The following is a 21,101-nucleotide window of genomic DNA, read 5'->3' as shown; positions in this document are numbered from 1 at the left end:
GCAGACTGCAGCTCAGCATGGTTCTCGCTTCTCTTGCTGTCACTCGGGGAAAATTGTTCAGCAGAGCCCATTTCTGAAATCATCGGTGTGTTTTTTGCGGCTGATTGTTTGCTATTCAACAAACATTTGAATGTTGCTCTAAAATGCCACTTTGTGTGCGATGAGATTTTAACCCCTTCAGTCTCATCAGATGAAACAGCCTGTTATCAGACACTTCAGGTGTACAGCAGCCGTGTGGAAATGGCAGTCATCACCACATCACACTTCTTAATTAAACACAAATAATAGGGGTTAATCGCTGTTCACGTGTAAAGCAGTCTCATACATTTCAGTAAGCCTTGTGCACGAATGCATTTTGTCTTTAATTTGTTTGTCTGTTTTGTGGGTCAGCATTTACTGTATGAATATTCATCAAAGTTTAAATGCGTTTGTGAAAAGACCATACAATCATGGACCTCAAAGCCATGAAATATGTAAATGTGACAGTGATTTCTATAAAAGCTGTAAAAAGTTGTAAAGACTCTAACATTACTAATAAGATCTTATTATTTACTATTTTATTTAAATGTTATTGTATTGTATTATGTTTTATTTTATTTTTGTTTACATTTTTTTATTCTTTTTTTTGTTTATTGTTTTTCATATTTTAATTTGTATTGTAAAATATATCTAATTTAATATTTTTTGTTTAATTGTTTTTTTTATTTTATTATTTTTTATTATTTCATTGTTTTGTGCTTTTTATATTTTATATGTTTTGTGACATTTAATATTTAAATAATCCTTTATTATATTAAATATTATTATTATAATTTTTTTTGGTATCATACCGTTTTTATATTTTTTTTAAAGACCGCCTTTAAATCCAAATGCTATTTTCTTGACAGTTTCTTGAACAGTGTGACTATAGTAAAACTATGGTTAATTGGGATAAACCAGTCATGTTTGTTTTTTGTTTGTCTTTATGGACTCTTGTGTGACATCACTGTTTGTGTCCAATCAGAAAATCCTGGCGGAGCATGTGGAGCCCAGTGTGGGCCAGCAGAGTCAGCGTGAACTTCTGTCTCCAGACACCAGTAGAATGGTAACCCAGCTGGAGAGCCGGATAAAGGAGTTAAAGAGCTGGCTGAGAGACACTGAGCTCTTCATCTTCAATCTGAATCTCAGACCAGACGCACAACAATGTGAGAGCGGGACTCAAGACGCTGATGACCCACAACACGACCCGCAGGCCACCAAACAGCTGCAGCACTTCAGGGTGGGTATGAAGAGTTGTGTCTCTATCTAGAGCTTTCTATCTAGAGTTTGACATCTTAGCAAATACTATGGACTGCTGGCCTGTTTTACTACAGGTTAGGACTCATATTGGTCAACCACAAATGATCAGCATCTAGCATAACACCTGTAAGCCTGCAGCTGTTCATTAACCATCATAAACTGTTGTAACACTTTTAGACTTTGCAGTGTAATACATGCTTAAACTAGAGTACATGACCGCATCATGTCAGGTAGTGTTTAGGATGTACACAGAAATGAAACTGCTTAGTCAAACTGCAGAGCGGTCTCTAAAAAAAAACCTGCTTCATTTGAGCCGTGCTCCTTTAATAAATGCAGGGCAAAAAAGCACACATCAAATCCCCTGACTGAAAATCTATATGAAATAATTATATGAGTTAAAATCCCGAGAAACAGCTTGGAGTATTAATCAAGACGTGTCAAAACACAGGTAGCGAGGCTGATTACATCCACCTGCTGAGTGACAAACATAAGTGAGGGAAAGCTTTGAATATACACAGGGTAAATGATCAGGAGGGGAAATAAGGCTGGCTTTCTCTTTTGATCAAATGACACGCAGCCCAAAAGGCTCCCATTGATTTCTCAGGGACAGTCTGGAGAAAATAATAATATGATGATTGTAAATATTTGTAAGTATGATTAAATGGACTGTCATTGCACTAAAAAGGAAGAATAATTATTATTATTATAAACCAGTAGCATGTGTGTGACAGCGAGTTTTTTTTGGTTTCTGTCTCATGTCCATGTCCGGCTCGAGCTGCTGGAATGTGTGTCTGTTCAGTGTAGATCCCTTTTGCCAATAAAAGCCTAAAATATGTGTAAAAGGAGAGATAGTGAGACACATCGTTATGAGAAACAGGTATGGTCACCTTTAAAATGTCATCATAAAAATGTCCATCTTGCACTGAATAAAAAGCATTAAGTTCTTTACTTGCTAGGGGGTAGTGGAGACGTTTAAAATTAGACTCTATTGTATCTTAACCTTCTCTGGTCAGACGGTTCATAGTGGTTGGCTGCCAATTTCACTTCTTTCATTAATAACTGTCTTCCCTTTAATAGTGTGCCTTCATGATATTAAAACCCCAGGGTTGGATATTTCCTGTCAGGGAGAAGAGAGATGATGGGAACCGTATGCCAGCTTCAGTCATTAGTTAACAATTGTTTTACATACAGAAAACTGTTGTATCCCGAGCTGGAAATCTGCAGATTTGTTATCTATAAATAGAAGCTCTGTTTCAAAAGCTAGTGAGCTTCATACCTAGATGGCGTTTAAGGCCGGAACGTTATGCATGCTTATATCTGATTTATTGTACATAAGGTGGGCTTTTAACTACTGTTCAAAAAAGAAGAAATCAGTACTTCTATTCAGCAAAAATGCATTACATTTATCAAAAGTGGCAGTAAAGATATTTATAATTTTACTAAAGATCTCTATTTCAAGCATATTACAATGAAGGATCATGTGACACTGAATACTGGAGTAATGATGCTGAAAATTCAGCTTTGAATCACAGAAATTAAATTACATAGAAATATGTTTTAATAGACTGTTTTAACAGTTATTTTAAATTATAATAATATTGAACAATATTTAGGTATTTATTATAAACAATTATCTCACTTGCTTCCACAAATTTGAACGAATTTTCCTAAAGAACTATTCTTATCCATCCTTTCACTGCGAATAGTTCCTTAGGGAAATTCATTCAATATGGTGAGTGCAGGTGAGAGAAATATGTATAATAAATATACTAATTTAAATATCTAAAAGTAATGAAAATTGATTCAATTAAAATGTTGTTAAAAATGGATTGTGCCATAGTTATTGTATACTCGACGTAGAAAAGTCACCTGTTTTAGAGATCGCTGTGTCATTTCAAGCAGCACTGGGAGCCTTTTCAAAAAACACCTCCAATTCCAAACCACGTTCCTATTAAAGGAATTTCATTGGAGAATTAGACTAAATGGAATATCTGCAGCATCGTTTGAGTCCATCTCCACATCTATCGCCGGCACCTTTTGATCAGCTCGTCGCAGCGTGGGGCCCCGGGGCCTCATCCTCCGGGCCCCGTCCAGCTGATTGAATGTGACGGCGCAGATATAATATCAATACTTTCTCCATGATTTGAAATAAGGAACTCCTGTTCTTTGGCAAGTGCTAACCGCATTAAGTCAGTTTTGGGACGGGTGTGCGAGAACGGCAAATGCAGAGTTAGCGTCTCATCAGCGAGTAATGGGGAGCAGACAGGTGACAGGCCTGTTCATTACACACAATCGACTGGCCGCACACACACACACTTGCATGCATAGAGTCGTATTTTTCATTATACGTCCATGCCGCTTGCTTTCATTTACAGGCGCTAATGAGAAAATGTCCCCATTGATGGCAGCGTTATCACTTTGCTGCCATTTGTTTGCTTTAGCGCGGTAAAGATGACGTCTGCCGTTCGTAACACATTAGTCTCATTTTGAAACACTGTCAGTTTTCTATCTTAAAGGAGGAAAATAATTAAAAATAAGCATTCTTTAACAACAAGCTTTGTGGAAGGTCACTGACAGCAAGACTCAAACCAGTGCATTTCAGACTTGGTTAATTTAGACATATTTCAAATAACGAACACGTCAAGTAGAATGCAAAACAGGATCCTTCATCGTGAACTTTTTTCCCTGTATTATATGACTAGCGTCAGCCTGCTGACATCGAATTTCAGTTGGTTAGGTTTGCTTTTATTGTCTATCTGCTCACTGCGGTACAATTTCTCTCTATTAGCGTGTCGCGGGAACGAGGCATCGACTGACAGCCGTTGATGAAACTCGAGCCAGTCGAGCCGAGGGGACGTATCTGGGAACAAATGGCCAACATGAATTCGTTATACTCATTTGCGATAACAAGTGCTTGTGGTTTTAATTGACTTAATCAACAAATAGAATTAATCAGAGATTTCTAATGAATGGTAATTGATTGAATATCCACTGGGTCACTGTCAGAGATTTGGGGCTCCGCTCCTCAATCTGGCCGAGATTAATTGAAAATGTTAAAATTGCAGTGGCTGTAAAGAGCGAGATGAAGTGTGCGCTCGTTTTCCCATCGGAGAACGGGAAACAAATACCCCCAAAAACAAAAGAGCAGAGTCTGTCGTCTGGCTTTTTTCAATCCTCCCGAAAGCGCGTCAGCACTGGTGCATGCGTCATTTAAACTCTTCTCATGCTTAAGTCGCACCCCAAAAAAATGTCAGAATATCATAAGGCTTAGGTTTTAATGAAATTAGGTGGGAGGGAGAGATGGGGAATTGGAGTTTAAAGGCTTTAGGCTGCGTCTGGAAGGAGGCACGGTCTGTTCTCATTTTGTGCTGAATAAAGAGATAAGCAGTTTTTTGGAGGAACACTCTTGGGAGGTCTGTGTTATACACATGCATCTTCACGGCTCGGCTCTCCGCCTCAGGTGTGATTACAGGCTCTGATAGCAAGAGACCTGTAGATTAATACTGTACACCAGATGGATTTAGCCACGCGATAACAGCCAGGGGAGTGAGGCGCGAGAATAGTCTCACTGCCGTTCTGGAGATTGTGTTAGCACCTAAGAACGATTCCAGGCGGCTGATCCTCTGATAGCTTTATTAAAAAACACCTGATAGATGATGGGTCTGCAATCTTGTATGTTCTAACAGTGGATGGACAGCTGAAGAGTAGCTTTTTATGTTTTGTTTCACAAAATACTCCCCAGAGGCCATTTTTTTTATTGCCCAGTTCTGAAGCACAGTGTGAAGTTGTTTTGCGTAGACAGACCTGCACACTGACGGCAGAAGGTCTGGAATCCATGGCAGCTTTCTTTGGCCAAGGCCCGCCCCTGAGGTCTTTTGATGGACATGTTAAACAACCAATCACAATTCGTCTCATTTAGCATCACGTTTCAGGGCGTGGAAATGCCGCCACAATAACAGTGTGTAAAGCTCTCCGACGAATTAAGGAACACTCCAGTTTTTTTTTTTTTTTTAATAGGCTCATTTTCAACTTGTTTCTAGGCGAAACATTAAAGAACACGACACACACGTCTCCTGGAAATCCTGTATAATTCATCTGATGATGACTTCAAAACACCTGAAGTGTTTCCACTTTTGTGTGCCGTATGCATCAGACGTTCAGCCAACAGTCAGTGGGTGTGACGACTGAGGCTGAGACTAAATGTGAAGTGGACTTCCAAAAATTCAGTATTATTGTAGTTTGGAATTTTTAACATAGCTTTTTATTTCTTTGTTGATTTTTATTCTTTCGTTTTCACTCTGTCATAAGTTACCATCAGCCAGCTTTTATGCACATTTTGAAGTATCGCATCAGAATCGAGTGATGGAAATGCTGAATTTTGAATAAAAATGCCTTACTTCTCAAAAAAGTTTTTACACTCGCTTAAGGTGGTTTTTGACTTGTGCGAAAAAGTGTTACTGCGAATAATCGGAGATGGAAATGAATTTTGCGAATAAATTCCTCCGAGCACATCAATAAAGTAATGTTACTTTGCGCTATGGGACGGTAAATCCTGACTAACAGTCAGACAAATCTTGTTCCACAGCATCTGAAGTGTTGTTATATGGTCATTCAGAAATGCCAGAGCAAAGTCTGTCATCAAATTATTTATATTTAATTGTGCCCCAGAACTGTTAAAAGACAGCGTTCCCATACAGCAGCATCCACCTCCGAAAGCAATAACTGCATTCATTGTGTTCCGTCTGCTCATTCTGAGGTGCAAGTAAAAAAATTATTATATTCAGTAGCTTCTTCTGCTTTTCTTAGTGATGCATAATTCCAGTTTATCAGGAAGTGATGATTTTGTTCACCTTGACACGTTGGATGGAAAAGGTGCTTGTTCACAAATGTTTTGTACGATATTACAATTTTGCGCATAAGTTAAATTCACAACTTTGGATGGAAACCTGGCTATTGTTAGTTTCAGTTTATTTAGTTTTTATTAAATGTAATTTTTATTCTTTCTAAGCCACCAGAGTTCATGTGTTGATTTGTATCAAAATCTATTGTCTACAATTATTAATGATGTTAGTTAATTACATTCTGATTTATTTTGGCATGGAAATATATTTTCAATTAGTAATTATTTTTCCAAATTATTCAATATCCATTTTAGTTTTTGTTCATGGTAACAATGCTGATATGAAAAAGCAATTCTTCTGCAAGGTCTGTAGTTTATTGGTCTAATTGTTGGTTATTTGAAATTGCTTAAAGGGGGGGTGAAATGCTATTTCATGCATACTGAGTTTTTTACACTGTTAAAGAGTTGGATTCCCATGCTAAACATAGACAAAGTTTCAAAAATTAAGTTGTACGATTGAAGGAGTATTTTTGTTCCAAAAAAACCTCTTCCGGTTTGTCACAAGTTTCGGAAAGTTTTTTTCGAGTATGGCTCTGTGTGACGTTAAATGGAGCGGAATTTCCTTATATGAGTCCTGAGGCACGTCTGCCGGAAGAGCGCGCGCTCCCATATAGCAGACCAGAGAGAGGCTGAGCACAGACTCACTGATTAGAGCGAGAGCGTCACGAAATGTCACAAAAGGAGTGTGTTTTTGGTTGCCAGGGCAAGACAACCCTGCACAGATTACCAAAAGAGAAACAGCATTAAGGGACCAGTTGATGGAGTTTATTTTTACAGAGCATCAACGGAGTTGTACAAGTGTTTGTGTTTGTTCCCTGCATTTCGAAGATGCTTGTTTTACAAACAAGGTCCAGTTTGACGCCGGATTTGCGTATCGTTTATTTCTTAAGGATAATGCAGTCCCAACGAAAAAGGGTCCCGATCGTGTGTTGGAACCGCAGGCGGTGAGTAAAACTGCTTCAAATATCTCTGTGTTGTTAACTTAGCTATCGGCGCGTGAGCACATCAAGCAAACAACATGCGATGTTGTCATCAAACTGCACTTTCCACATGTACAGCTTAAAAAAAAAAAAAAAAAGAAGACAAAGTGGAACTTAGTCATTTTCCAAAACCGCTAAGCAAATATATACAGTTTCAGTACATACCACATAGAGACGTTGTTGCTGATGCTGCTCTTGGTAAATTTCAGCCTCTGGATCTGATTCTGGATCATAAATATACGCTGGATCTGACTGTTAGCCATGGTTTGTTTTGGATGTTTTTTTCCTCACGGTAATGTCACAGTTTCCACATGCTCTCAACGCAAAAGCCTACTGGCGCTCGTGATTCTTTAGCTCCGCCCACACGTCACGCCTCCAGCTGGTCGTGTTTTTCCGGGAAAAATCGGTACAGACTATCTTTCTCTTATGAATATAATAAAACTAAAGACTTTTTGGAGTTATGAAGGATGCAGTACTACTCTATAGGTACTCAAGATTAACAGGATATTGAGTGAAAACGAGCATTTCACCCCCCCTTTAAGTGCGTAAGTGTCTTGAGTTCAGGTCATTGATTTTTGAGAGAATTTGATGAGAAACTTTGCGTTTGTATGAAGATGTCTGCACCTGACTGAGATCTATTTGATCTCATTGTTGTCTAGGAGAAACAATTGAGACCCTTCTCATTCATTTGAATTTTCTTTCATAATATGCTGTACTGTCTTCCTCTCTTGGTGTTTTGATATTGGAATGAGGCACCAGGGCCCACTGCCTCCCACCCCCATTTAATTGTTTTTTTGTGCAAATATTGTAACCTGATACTAGAGGCTGAACGACATCTAAAAGTCTAACTTTGACTGAAATTAGCTATTTTGCCGTAAAATATTTGCATTTGTCTTTAAGAGTACCAGTACAGAGGCCACTACATTTCCCAGACACTGTACGTCATTAAAAAATAGTGCCCATTTGAGGGCCAGTTTTCCATCACCTCACACGTTTCTATATGTCAAAGTTTGAACTTTTGTGCATGATAACTCTATCAGCGTGTCCGCTCCTCTGCCTTCTCTCCAGCATGCTGCCATTGCATTTTACAGTCTCATTACCTGTTTAAAAAAAAAAGACACGGGAGAGGGAACTATGCTAAAACAGAGGAGCGAAGCACTCCAGGAAAAATAAAATCCAATTTAAATGTAATGGTGAAATGTAATGGTGTTTAATATTTATTGAAAAATGTACAGAAAATGTAAGGCAGTGCTTTTCGGGGCTGGCCGGATTTGCATAAATTGTTGTCTGAATGTTTTCGTCCCATAACGCACATGGAGTAGCACCGTCTCTTCGCAGAGCTGTCGTTGCATATTTAAAGGGGGTTTTGGTGCAGGTTACAGAGTGTCAGAATACATTCAGCACCTCCAAAATGTGTGTATGTGGTCTTTCTTTGGGACAGTCTATATGCTCTGGCGGTTTCATTAAACAAGTTTCATAGCTGGACACTGAAGCATGCGAGTGCAGCTTTGGCCTTTAAATATTTAATTCTGTCGTGTTTATGGGGAGAGGGGGATGTGATTTACACGCTTCTGACATGCTGAATTGTTGTGGAGACCTCAGCAAGCGCACGGGAGTCTCTTTCTCTCTCAATGTGATTCCATCTGTCTCTCTCTCTTCATTCACTATGTTCATTCATACCACGGAAACTCTGAGTGGCTCTGAGGTGCAGTGAGTTCACATGCATGGATCGCAATAAACCCTGTGTTGCAGTTGGGGCAAATTAATAGTTCATTAAAAGTCATTTTTATAGACTGTACTATATTTTTCATAGCTCAGCTTTTTTGTGTGGCAACAGGTGTCGTGTTTCTCACTATTTTCGTTACTTTGTATTGTATATTAGACCTTATAACAAGTCTTATTCTAGATCCCCCCTTCTCACACGCAGCCCCACGATTGGTCGATTATGTACAATACCTGCATGTTATTGGTCAAACTGCTCTGGATGTTTTAGACAATATTAAAATCCTGGCCGGGACATGTCCCGTATGAACGGCGCATATGGTCACCCTATATGTAACTGTTATAGAAGGTGTCTCTTTCCATTTTTAAAGTAACTCTGGAAAGTCTGATTCATTTTAGTGATTTATTTCTATTTGTTTGATTCTTTTTAATAAAAGTTAGTAAAATAACTAGAAGTCCCCGAGCAGCATTCTGCATTCTCTTTTTAAGTATTCAGTAATATTAAACTTACTTTTATCTAAGTTTTTCTCTTTTTTTCTTGTTTTACTTTTTTTATGTATTCATCTCTAGCACTGTTTTAGATTTATTATTTAGGTTTTTAAATACAGCATTTTATCAATGTTTATTTTGTGCATTCATGGATATCAGTGTGTTTTTAGTTTTATCATTAAGGTTTCTTTCATGAAGATTATTTTTGTATTAATTTCTATCAATTAGAGTATTTCTTAGTCTTACTTATTTTTTAAACAACATTTGATGAATGTTTTTTTTTTGTATTTATTTCTATCAGTAAGTTCTCTTAGTTTCATCTTATTTTTTTATTTTTTTTGTAATACAGCTATTAATCAATGTTTTTTTTTTTTTTTTCATTTCAGTCATTTAGGGAGTTTAGTTTCATGATTTGGGTTTGTTCTAACTTGACTTTAGTTTTAACCTCTTTAAATTATTAGTAGCTTGGCAATCTGCAGTTTCAAAGTTATGCTTTTAGAGATAAGTCAGAGTAAAACTTTCTTTCATAAAAAAAAATTACCCTGAACCCTGATGACAGGGATGTTGAACCCTTTTACTAACACCAGTCTATGAGTGCATGAGAGGCCTGACCTGCTCCTGTCTCTGCAGGCTCTGTGTATGGAGGTGCGGGGCAGACGGAAGGGCATCTCCTCCGTGCTGAGGCTCTGTCAGAGGCTGCTGGATGGGCCTGAACATCAGAGCTCAGAGGCAGAGCGCCAGTCGCTGCAGCTGCTGCAGGTCAACCTGGAGAGACGTTGGGAGGCCATCGTCATGCAGGTCCTTCAGTGGCAGACCAGACTGAAACGCTCGCTGGGCAGAGACCAGGTCACATATGCTTTACACTACAGTTACAAGTAAACAAGATAACATACTGTACGTTGTGAATATAAACAGGGTGGTGCATGCACAGGTAGTGCTGTCCACTCTATGGGCGGTTTAGTTGTGTTTGTGGTGGAGTGGCATACTAGCATACTGTTTACAGCACTCTATGTACTGTATTCTTTTTTTAAGTAGTTGTGTGCTCTGTTTGCATTATTTAGCACCTAATTCACTAAAGGAATTATGCAAATTGATGCAAACAAGCTCAAAAAATACTATTTGCATGATGCAATTTCCCATCTCGCAAATATACACAAACACCTCTTTTAATTAAACAAATTGTTTACCTCCTATTTTCCATAATGCTAAAATCTTTTACATTCTATGAGTGAATTGTGTAATTCAAATGTAACAGTGCTATATCAGCGCTGATAGTATAAAGGGGCATAACTGTTTAGTGAATTCACCCCAGTTTGTGAACAGTATGCAATGATTTCTAAATTGACTAAAAATGTCCCTTTTTTGTTGTTTTTTGTTTGCAAACTTACTGAAGGTAATGATTGAAAAGTAGTATGCTACGCTGTTGACACCTCGACCTTACAATGTTGGATGTTTAATGCAGCAAGTGTGCATCTATCAATTCCTTGATGCAGTTTTTTTTTCTTCAGTATTTTGTAAAAAAATGTCTTTATTTTTAACAACCAATTTAATTATGTCAGCAAGGAGATGCTGCTTCCTAATGTACCCATTATAATTGTAAAAATAAATGTTCTTATACATATTTTATTGAACCCATTGAATAGGAATTTCATAGATCACCTTATATGTTTCTCTGCTCAAAGAAAGCTGTCCAGGACAATTTGTAAAGCAGATCTACTCTAGTTCCAATAATAAAGTGCAGCACCGCTGTAACAGTGCAATAAGAATGATATATAAGGCAGGGAAAGTGGCCACATATTATTCTTGAATACACATAGTAAGAGGACAGTGGCTAGATGCGCTCCCCAGATACTCACTGCACTTTGAACTCAATCGATTACAGGCGCTGCCAGAAATAACTGACTGTTCTCAATGTATATTGAGTAACACGTAGCAATGAAATAACTTGATCCTGTGTCCCCATCCTGCACTGAAAGGGAGGAAGTAGTCTCTTAAACGACATAACATGTGCACATACTGTGTTCACTGCAATATAAAAAGACTTCCTATCCTGAAAACGGAACCCTTAACTAGTCTCTTATTGTATGTGTGGGACCGTTACAGTGCGTGTTAAATGGGGGAGCGGGCCAAGGGCTAGACTTTGCCTTTTGTCATGTAGATGTTGTGCATTCCTGCATGGTAGCAGCAGGGCTCTGGGGAGGCTGCATGATTCACGCAGAAAACCTGTTTGTGAGCGTCCACTCTCTTACACAGAGAAGACAAATTACTGGCCCCTTGCTCAGCATGACCTTGTGGGGCTGAAGTGCAATTTCACTTTTCAGCGGGTGCAGAAGAAAGGAAAAGAATAATAATAGGAAGAGTTTGTTTTTGTGAATACAGTACACTTTGTGAGATGATGAAATAGCTGACTGTTGAATGCTTCAGGAGGCCTTGCTCACAACAAGTCTGGTGTCTAAAAAAATAAAAAATAAAAAATCTTGTAGGATGATTTTCTTTTCTTTTCTTTCTTTCCTTTTTTTTTAAAATATCATGAATTCTGAAGGTCAATGAAAGACAATGTTTTTTAAGTTAACGTTAACCTGCTCTTAAGGTAGTGGTAAGCCAGTGAAAGAGTGAGTGTTACAAGGGGAAAAAAGGTTTTTAAAAGAGCTTTAATTGACACTGTCGAGTTATTACATGATTTCTCTTTAAAGTTGAATAGAGTAGCAGACACTGTGCCCGCTATTCAGTCAAAAATCTAAGGCCATGCTAGTAAGTCTTGTTTAACCTTCCACAAAATGGTAAAATGACTTTTTTTAATGGCATAGCTAAAGGTTATAATTAATCTATCTGCTGCAGTCGGGGTACAAATGTTAGCTGAGGCAGCTAACTAAAATTATTCTTATTTGATTAGACTGATTGATTGTTCTCACAGATGAGGGTTTTTATCATGCACCGATCCAAGCCAGTGCATTAGTATTTTCCTCATCAGCAGAAAGAGAATAAACAGAAATCGAATAAAAAGTCATTTTATGGGATATATGAAATACAAAGCAAGTGTTAGATTTGCCAGTTTATTAGAGTAATGAGATAAAGAGGATCATATAAATAAACCCTTCCTGCTTGAACAAGAAGCAAAGCAATTTGTGTAATTATGCCCTGTGCTGAATGCCCATATCTAAGCAAAAATGTATTTGTCATAGATTAACTTAATTGAAAGTACAACCAAGTATTTATATGCCTCTGAAGTATTTTCTTCTGTCCATTACAGGTCCCTGAAAATCTCATTGAGTCTTCTCTCATGGACCTCCATGGCCAGACGGAAGAATCTTGGGAGTGGGATGAGATGGACATGACCATCTGTGATCTGGAAACACAGGACTGTGAAGATGAGCAAAACCCTGGATCTAAGTCCAATCTTGATTCCCCAAAGGAGCATTTAAGTCTCACCGAGTCATGCACAAATGACACACGGTGCAAAGCAGCCTTGAGCTCGGCAGAATTAAATGGCTCTTCTTCTCCTGTTTATCAGGTGTACAGTCTGCCATATGTTGAACTCTACCAACAACCCCAGTATAATCACAAATCATCCTCAACCAAATCCCAGCCATCAGTGTTGAAGCGCCAAAGCATGGATTCCTCCTTCTCCTCAGCTGAATGCTTACCTGACATCCTGGGAGACCTGTTGAAGGGGAAGCAGGGGCTGCTATCGGATTCAGCCAGGAGATCAGAGAGCGAAAGTGGGATAGTGAGTGAAGGGGACATAGAGAACATAGGTAACTCTGAGGGCTGCCTGCTGTTCCAGAATGATGATCCGAAAGTTTGTGCTACTTTCACCCTTCCTACCAGAGAAGATTCACTTAATGGAGACAGAGTCTCTGATGAAGACATAGACAGAGTTTTGGAGCGTGCCAACAAGTGTGCAGAATACGGTGACAGTCTTACTATTGGGCAGAGAGACCAGCGATGGCATATCACGAGAAAGAAGAAAGAGGATAGTGGAGAAAGCAAGAGGAAACACCACAAGGAGCCAGCGAAGACTCATTCCAACAGCTTTGGGTTAAGCCAAGAGGCTAATGACAAATATCTCAACATGAGCGGAGACGAAGAGAGGGTGACTTCACAGCAAAAGCTTGAAAAGGCATTTGCACAGCTCTCCCAGGGGTCTTCCCTTGACTCTCTTTTCGCAGTAGGAGAGTTATTCCCATCGAGCAAAGAGGCACTGACTCGTAGCACATCCCTGGAAAGTTGGCTTACTCCATGTAAGAGCGCAGAAGATGTGGGGAGTAAGGAAAGTCTGAGGGACATTGAATCGACTGTGGAGTCCACGGGGGAACTCAGCAGAAGAACTCTGGAACTTCTAAAACGCCTTGAGGACATCCAAAGCCCTCTTGCAATGAAGATGACACGTAGCGTCTCTGACGTAACGCTCCAAAGCAGCTCGCTGTGGCGTGAGTCACGCTCTGCTGGAGCTCCCTCCTCCATTAACGAGAGCTCGGCAGCCTCGCTGACAGAATTGAGCAGCACTGAGGACTCGTCTGTGGCATCCGAGGACCTGGCTGTGCAAATGAACCGTTGCGTGGCTGCGGAGTCCAACGCATCCTTCCGTAAACAAACCGACGAGACCGACGCAAGAATCAGTATGGTCGTCAACGTTTCCTGCACATCAGCCTGTACTGACGATGAGGATGACAGTGATCTTCTCTCCAGCTCCACTCTGACGCTTACCGAAGAAGAGCTCTGTATTAAAGACGACGACTCTAGTGTAACCTCAGAGGAGGAGTATATTGAAGGTTCCCTTGCTCTTGGGCTGGATGATATAAAGGGTGAATTGCAAAGCTGGATGAAGCCTAGATCTCAGAATAAAGAGAAAAATGAGGCAGATCTAGTGGATGAACTGCAGTGTGGCACCATGTCTAAAGACATCCTGTCACCCGTTAAGACCGCCAACGATCGTAACTTTCTCAGCCGGTCTGCGCTGAAACTCTTAGAAACCAACACTAATGCTAAAAACGAGAACCTCAAGCAATGGGAGGTGGATGGCAACCGAAAGGACGCTACCAGGAGCTATATCACCCGCTTTGTGGATGACATGGAGAACGGCAATGTCGAAAGGACTCACATCGAAGGGAAAGATGAAGACGACGAACTGCTGAGGGAAGAGGGAGGTCTGCTAACCAAGAAAGGGGAATCATTTAAAAACTGTTATGTGACGGATGGCATCAAAAGTGATATGGTGGCTGCCACCTCACCATCGTCATGTGAACAGTTGAGCTTGAGTTCCCTGGAAGGGCAGCTGAAAGGCGAGCTGCCATGTCACAATTCCCACCTTCCCTCCCCATCTATAACTCCGATAGAAGAGTGTTCAGTCTTAGCTGCACACGCTCACAGCAGACAGAAGCAGCTCGCCACCTTTTTGAGTGACGTCCACGAGAACCATCAAGAAAGCTCTTCAGAGAGCTGCAACCACCCTGCTTTCATCTCTGTAGAGCCCAAGAGTGACAGTGTCCATGACTTTGTGATGGAGATCATTGACATGACATCTGTGGCCCTGAAGACCAAAGAGGCACAAGCAGAGCAGCCTACGGAGGTTTGTAGCCCAACGTCTGTATCTCAGATCAGAGAGAAGGTCCTCGAGCACTCCCATCGGCTTATCCATTTGCGCAAGGGCGACTTCTACTCTTATCTGTCACTGTCTTCGCACGATAGCGACTGCGGAGAGGTCAGCACATATGCAGAGGACAAGAGCAGCACCCCGACACTTTCGAGTACGCCAGATCTCCATGACGAAGAGCCGCTCTTTGAAGCCTGCTCAGAGGAAGTGTACCTGGGCCCTCCTCTCTGTTACAGCATGTCCATTAGCAAACGGCCCACTAGACATGCCACCAAAGTAACAGAGCCGGCCAGTCTCCCAAGCCCAGCACCTTCATCGGGTTGTGATGAATACCTAAAAGCACATGGTATTTCTCAAGGAAGAGTAGCTGGTAGCCAGCCAGAATGCCATAATGAGGCGCCTTATCTTAATCCTTTACCACGTGAAACCCCGATAGATACTGTTGAATGTTTTGCAGATACTAAAATGCTTGAATCCAATATTTCCCCTGTAATGACTAAGATAAGAGTCTCTTGCTCCACTACAAATCCTTTAAAAGAGGATGGCAGCCTTTATATTAATCCTAAAATTAACTGTCCGCTGATAAGGAAGACTGATAGCGATGAAAGGGCTCTTGCTTCACAGTTGATGAAACAGAAGAATGTCGGGAAGGGGCACTGCTCTCTACAGGAAGCCAAGTCGACTCATAAACAGGTGTGTTTCAACATTACACTGTGCCCTATCTGCTTGTAATGAGAGCAGTGTGCGTTTCTGCTGAATTCATCTCATTGACTAAATATTTAAGAGGGGATTTTTATTCATTCTCTCACCCCTCCCCGCCGCTTTCCCCCTGAAGTGCTAATGGAAGAAGGATTTGCCGGCATAGATTTAAAATTTTAAGGTCTACAGAACAGAATAATCATAATCAGTCAGATTATATTATGATTCATAAGCAAGAATGCGGCGAGGATCATTACTTAATTTCATGACTGAATTAGCATGTATTTGTGTTCTTTTTAAGTCGTTTTCTATTTCATATGCAAACTTCTCCCTGCTTGCTTTCAACTCTGTCTGCAAATCCTACATTTGACCTTATATCAGGCAAATTACGTTTTTTCCCAGCTAATCATTGAGACTGAAAACACAGAATAAATTTTACTTAAGTCATCAATTGAATTTCAGTGTTTGTACACATATGGATATATTGATTTAATTAAAATAAATGGATGGCTTCATGTGAAACAGAAAGGGAACTATTATAACTAACCACCCTCCCCCAACTCAATCTAGTCATGATTCTTTCTGCTCTGTCTATCTTTTTTTCTGTCTGTCTTTTTTCTCTAAATTTTTCAGTTTCAATTCACTGTACTTTATTGGTGTGTATATATATATATATACATTTTAGAAGCATTTCCAGCATACATGAGTATAGTGCCAAATACATAATGTAACAACAGTGCAAATGTACGTATACAGGTGAAACTTTGTTTATGTAGGTGATAATTTTTCATGTTAAAATATGCAATAATTGAATATGCAAAGACAGCTATTTTTTAGAACATTTTAGGAAATTAAGAATTATTTTGTTTGACATTTCTATAAACACTTTTCCAGTGAAAGAAGTTTTTGTGAAACTTATCTGCAAACAATCATAATTTTTTCTATTTTGTTTACTAACTTTATTGGCGAAGAAATACAAACTGTAATAAAATTCTAAGAACATTTTAATAATTTAATTTAACTTAATTTATAGTATTAAATTTAATTAAATTAAATGTAAAAAGTAAAGGTAATGTAAACTAACAAATAAAAAAATAAAAATGAAGAATGTAACATTTCTCTTGTTGTCTCTCTTCCAGCTGGCAAGGTCAGAGAGCAGCGGTGGTGTTGCGGAGGGCTGCAGGGCTCAGATCAGCGGTCCACAGACACATAGCTCATCTGCAGGAAGGAGTAGATTCAGCAGCAGGCCTCAGGTCAAGGTAGGTGCTATAGGACTCGCTTCAACACACACAACCTCTCCCTCCTGGGAACTTCTACCGCACTGCTGAAAAACAGCCGTGGGGTCTTTTTGATGTCAATCGTTACATTGCAAACCACCCCATTTTCCAGTGCACTCCATAATGCACGTTAGCATGATTTATTAATTAATGCATTAAAATCAGTGTTTTGTGCTTTTCCATTGTTGGTTGTGAAATTCTGCTTGATAAAAACCCAATGGCTCACTTCTCGATGACGCAAATGCCTGGTCTAGACTGACAGTGTTATGGTTTAAATTATAGACCACTGTACTTTCTACATGATGACTCCTTTACCAGTAAATTGGTTTGAAAAGCATTCATTACATAACGTGGTCCGTACATCCAATGGGGTAAGCTTTGGAATTGTTTTCCCATTTTTCTCTGTCTCTGTCTCTCTCTCTTAACGTCTCTTTCTCGGTCGCTGCTGTGGCCTCATCATAACAGGGCTGGAATAATGAACCTGTGTCAGTCGGCAATCATTTCTCTTGATGAAATGCATATACAGCAGATGGATAACTCATACAGAGTTGCTTTCTTAATCTCTAATAAATTTCCTGACTGCAACAATAAGACACGTTGTAATCTGACAGAATTAACATGGCAAACACACAAACTTGAGCTAGTACTAGGCAAAATTTGTTTTTAGGAATTGGCTACATTTCAGTTAATGAGCACAAATTTAGAATAAAATGTGAGTTTTGGTGAGTAGCCACCACATACAAATATGATGAAATGATAACAGTTATATGATACAAAGGGAAGGTCATCTTGAAGACTGTTAGTAGTTGGTGAGTCGGACACATTTCAGCAAGCGCCCGAGGCTTCAGGGACACGGTGAACAGCAGAGAGAGCCAACTATCTGTCTCTACAGACACTATCATGTCAGCCCTGCGGTCATTGTGGGTTCAGCTCACACTGCACAGTCAAATGCACTGCAGTGTCACAAGACACAGAGAAGACCTGAGCCAAACTAACAAACATACTAATCAGAGGCAATGCTGTATTGCACACATAATATCTTGGTGCATTTAAATGGAATTGTCCACAGGATGTTGAATTGCAATAATATTATAATGATCATATACATTATATAATCATATATATGTGTGTGTGTGTGTGTGTGTGTGTGTGTAAAATAGTTTAATTTATTCATTCTTTTTCAAGAAATTCTTAATAGTTGAATAGAGGACAAATCAATACATAAAACAACAAGAAATTTTAAATCAGTACATAATTTATACAATTACATTTAAATTTATTATACATTGTTTATCAAATATTTATATTAAATATAAATATATTAATTAGAGCTGGGCAAGTTAACGTGTTATTATTGCATAAACGCATTAATTAACGGCGACATTTATTTTATCGTGCGTTAACGCATTTTTTTATTATTATAAAAGTCCGTTGCTCACGGGCTCTGAATAAACGTACAGACAAATCATGGGTCACAGGAGGGAATGCTCCTGATCAAATTATTTTGGGCGAAGCATCAACATTCACAAACCACTGTTATTTTAAACAGAAAAGACTGCAACAAGCTTGTAAGGCTTTGCAATAAGTTGTAAATAGGAAGTTTCTGATAGCATGTGAAGGCACCAGAGAAGGGCTCTCGCTCAAAACAGTAGAGAATCATTTTGTTAACTTTGTGGTTTATTATTTTGAGTCGTATAGGACACGGTAACACTCGACCCTCAATATATTTCTTTACAGATCTATCACTTTTGCTGCTCAGAAATATTCACGCAATCATGATGATATATGTCATTATATAGGTTAAATGTATCAGTGATTAATATTAATATGAGAGAGATAATTTTATTTATATATATTAATGCATTTAGCAGAAATTATAATTATATATATATATATATATTATTGTATATGCAAAGGAATATAAATTATGTGGTGGATTTAGGTTATTTTGCTGTTTACAAGAAATAATTGGAAATTATATTAAAAAAATGATGTGTGTGTGTACTGCAGTTTTAACTAACTATGTGAATGTGTGTGTTTTTCTTGAAGAGATTCTCTGGAAGTCTCGCCACACCTGTGTGTAAACGCTGACTGATCTAGTGGAGGCTCTCTGTGGTCTGACGCACCACCTCTGGGTGGTGATGTGGGGGTCTGGAACGGACAACTAAGTGGATATTAATGCATGGGCCATTAGTCTGGCACTTTAGAGATCGAAGTCCTTCATCCTCTGCTCCCGTATCCTCTTCCTCCTGGCTGCTTTACTATTTACCTGTGACCTTTGCCCTCCTGGTGACCTCCACTTCAAGCTCCACACTTGAGCTACCTCACCAGTCTTCCACCATCCTGACCCCATCTGACACTGAAAGTACACCACTAAAGTACACATAAGCCTCTTCTGTAATAGACCTGATTAGCCAGCTAGCAACATGTAAGCAGGTTCAGTTGTTTCATGCCTAAACATTGAGGCATGTTATTTGAGGGCAGTAATGTGGTCCTAATCAGCCTCCAATGAGACGTGACGTTGTGGTCTCCACACTGTGAGATCACTCAGGTGGAGGTTATCAAACAGGCATCACGTTCCTCTCTAGCTGACTGACGTAGCGCCACAGTTTCTATGCAACATGCCGGTTGTGTGGTGTTGTGTGGCATGTGATCTATGGCAGTTTGATGAGATTTCGTTTTACTCCCTGATAAACAAAGAAATGTATAAACATTTTGTGCCTTGCAGTTACTACATTTTGTTAAACACTGCTTCACCCCCTCGTGTGTCCTGTGATAGGTGAGAAAGCAGACGTGTGGCAAGGCAGAGAATGATGAATGGGCATCTGTAAATATGTAAACTGTACGTTCAAACCCTGGTATATAATGATGTCATATTACTTCATAGTCGTGTTACTGTTTGTGTCACCGTGATGTGGATAGATAGTTACTGTTAGACTGCATGGTGAACTATGTACAAGAAAACTTCCATAAATAAACATAATTTAATGAACTCATTGCACACTGCATTATTTTCACATGCACAGTAATAAGTGAGACTGGGGCTAGTTGTCACAGTTTTTTAGAGCAGGCAATATTTCTTTCTATTATCTATTTTAAAGTGTAATTTATTGCTGTGATGCAAAGCTGAATTTTCAGCATCATTACTCCAGTCTTCAGTGTCATATGATCCTTCTTTTTTTCTTTTTTTTTTGCAACATTATAAATGTCCTTTCTGTCACTTTTGATCAAATGAATGTGGCCTGAATTAATAAATGTATCCATTACTTTCCCAAAACTTTCTTTCCCAACCTTCTGAACAGTTTGTGATATACTGATACATGCACATCAAACATGCACCTACACAGAAATCTCAAAACTTTTTCACCGTAGCAGCATACTATAGATAACGGGTCATATGCAGCAGCTTTAAGCTGTGTCTGAACTTCAGCTGGTTATTTTTGTGGCTAATATGCTGTTTACAGGAAGTCCTGATGACTCTGAAGATTGTGTGATAGGCCCCTCAGAGATTCAGATATACAGTGGCATTGGAACCTCTGGAACTCTTCCACAGCCAATCAAGCACCCTCCTGATTGCGCCGCCGCGGCCTGATGATAAGCTCTCTGCCATAATCGTCCATCGGCTCCTGGAGGATTGCATGTTTGTTGATGATGAGTGCACGCTTGCACCGGAACAAAATCAGTCAGCAGGAATGAAAAACACATGGAGGACGAGAAAGCAATGCGTGTCTGGTTCTTTATGAAATGGGAGAACAGTTTGTTAGTGTATCTCACTAAACCCGTCACACTACAACCCAAAATCAAACGCTTTTGTGATAATTAAAGGAATAGTTCATCCAAAAATGTAAATTTGCTGATATTGTAGGCCATCCTGAGCTTGTTTCTTCATCAGAATAGATTTGGATAAATGTAACATTCCATCACTTGCCCACCAATGGATCCTCTGCAGTGAATGAATGGGTGCCATCAGAATGAGTCCAAACAGCTGATAAAAACATCACAATAATCCACAAGCATTATTATGAATTATGGACTGGTATTTTGGTCAGGAGTGATCGATTAGAGTACAAATTTTTAAAATGATGGATTTCAATTTAAACACACAGTTTTTTGATTCACTAGACCGATGGACTGGAGTTGTGTGGATTATTGTGATGTTTTTA

The 21,101-nt window shown here is 39.3% G+C and overlaps 1 protein-coding gene across 1 annotated transcript; it reads left to right on the top strand.

The window, feature by feature from the left end:
* The first annotated feature begins 449 nt into the window (after positions 1 to 449).
* On the top strand, positions 450 to 19,930 carry LOC113072702 (A-kinase anchor protein 6-like). The gene is made up of 6 exons (XM_026245669.1): positions 450 to 473; positions 1,004 to 1,258; positions 10,000 to 10,215; positions 12,620 to 15,655; positions 16,801 to 16,920; positions 18,988 to 19,930. The coding sequence occupies exons 1-6, from the start codon at positions 450 to 452 to the stop codon at positions 19,027 to 19,029; spliced, it is 3,693 nt and encodes a 1,230-aa protein (XP_026101454.1). The 3' UTR covers positions 19,030 to 19,930.
* The last annotated feature ends 1,171 nt before the right edge of the window (positions 19,931 to 21,101 follow it).

This window comes from Carassius auratus, unplaced genomic scaffold (assembly GCF_003368295.1).
Source record: "Carassius auratus strain Wakin unplaced genomic scaffold, ASM336829v1 scaf_tig00009971, whole genome shotgun sequence".
Taxonomy (NCBI): Eukaryota; Metazoa; Chordata; class Actinopteri; order Cypriniformes; family Cyprinidae; genus Carassius; species Carassius auratus.
Note: the sequence above shows the minus strand (reverse complement) of the source record. Positions and strands in the feature narration are given on the sequence as shown.